Source organism: Colobus angolensis, unplaced genomic scaffold (assembly GCF_000951035.1).
Source record: "Colobus angolensis palliatus isolate OR3802 unplaced genomic scaffold, Cang.pa_1.0 Scaffold15, whole genome shotgun sequence".
Taxonomy (NCBI): Eukaryota; Metazoa; Chordata; class Mammalia; order Primates; family Cercopithecidae; genus Colobus; species Colobus angolensis.
In genome coordinates, this window is record NW_012114599.1 from 12,459,972 (window position 1) to 12,461,564 (window position 1,593).

At 40.8% G+C, this 1,593-nt stretch overlaps 1 protein-coding gene across 1 annotated transcript in view; it reads left to right on the plus strand.

Annotated features, from left to right (window-relative positions):
• The window catches only part of EIF2AK2 (eukaryotic translation initiation factor 2-alpha kinase 2), a 46,957-nt gene that overhangs the window by 32,782 nt on the left and 12,582 nt on the right, over window positions 1-1,593 (plus strand). Inside the window, exon 7 of the mRNA XM_011936034.1 lies at window positions 451-610. Coding sequence (XP_011791424.1) covers window positions 451-610 — 160 coding nt within the window. The remainder of the gene's footprint in view (window positions 1-450; window positions 611-1,593) is intronic.

Genomic DNA, 1,593 nt, shown 5'->3' on the forward strand with positions numbered 1-1,593 from the left:
TCACTGCAACCTCCGCCTCCCGGGTTCAAGCAATTCTCCTGCCTCAGCCTCCCAAGTAGCTGGGATTACAGACATGCACCACTGTGCCCAGCTAATTTTTTTGTATTTTTAATAGAGATGGGGTTTCACCATGTTGGTCAGGCTGATCTTGAACTCCTGACCTCGTGATCCACCCACCTTGGCCTCCCAAAGTGCTGAGATTACAGGCATGAGCCACTGCGCCTGGATGCTGCCTTTTATTTTATCCTGAGAGTAAGAACAGCTATGTTTTTTTTGCAGTATGTTCACTTTTTCCTTTTGAATGTCCTGGCTTTCATTCTAAAACTGTGTGAGAACCATAGCAATGGTTTAATAAAGGAATGTAGACAGTTCTCTGTTACATGAGGTGTTTTGTGGTTGTTATGTGAGATGTACACTGACACTGCCATGTTCCCTGTTCCTTTTAACTAGGAAGGCAGAGCGTGAAGTAAAAGCATTGGCAAAACTCGATCATGTAAATATTGTTCACTACAATGGCTGTTGGGATGGACTTGATTATGATCCTGACATCAGTGCTTATGATCCTGAGAGCCCTGATTACGATCCTGAGAACAGCAAAAATAGTTCAAGGTAACTAAAAACAAATTCTCATAGCCATAATAGGATGGAAGGAAATAGTTATTTACTATGTGTGGGCCACTGGATAAGGCCATTAATTATCACAATTAATAATCGCAATTCTCTCTGAGAGACACTGTTATCGCTCCGTTCCACAGGTAAGGAGAAAGTGAAAATCTCTTTCTTGTTCCTCCTCTTGCTGCCCACTTGCTCTTACAACCCTTTGTTACATCCTTGCCTGTCTTCAAAATCTCAGGTTCAGCTTTCCTGACTCCATTGTTTAATGGAGAGCCTTGTTTACGTGCCAGCTTCAGTGCAGGCTGTAGTGTAGTCTTGTGAAGAGAGTTTTAACATATAGATGCTGCATCTGGGGGCTCCTTCCTCAGCTACCAACATAACAGGAGTTATTGACCATCAGCATACAGGACTTTAGTTTTCAGCAAATTCTTGGCTACCTCTTCCTGTTTTCAAGCCAACATATATACAAAGAATATAAATGAATATTGAGGCTAACTTAATTCAGAAAAAAAAACAAAACAAAACAAAACATGGTTAGCAAAAAAGAAAAAAAATCAATCCTCCAATTTATATCTCTTAGTAATTTGTTGGCACTTCTTCTAGAGTAGTATCTTTCCTATTGTTCTAGGTTTGCTTTCTCTTTACTCTCTCATACTAAACTATTATCCCCATGATGGCAAGGATAGTGTCTAACTTTTCATTTTCTCATCTCTAGGTGCTTTTCATGATCAGTAGATGGAGGGTGAATTAAAAGGTTTCAAAATTACTTTATATAATAATGAAATTTAGTTTCCTGCAACTCTATTGTATTCGTGTTCCTATTTCTATCTGTTAGCAAAGGTGATTGCAGATCTTCAGCAATAAAGAATGGGTGGCTTGAATGCAGTGGCGAAATCTTGGCTCACTGCAAGCTCCGCCTCCCGGGTTCACGCCATTCTCCTGCCTCAGCCTCCCAAGTAGCTGGGACTACAGGCGCCC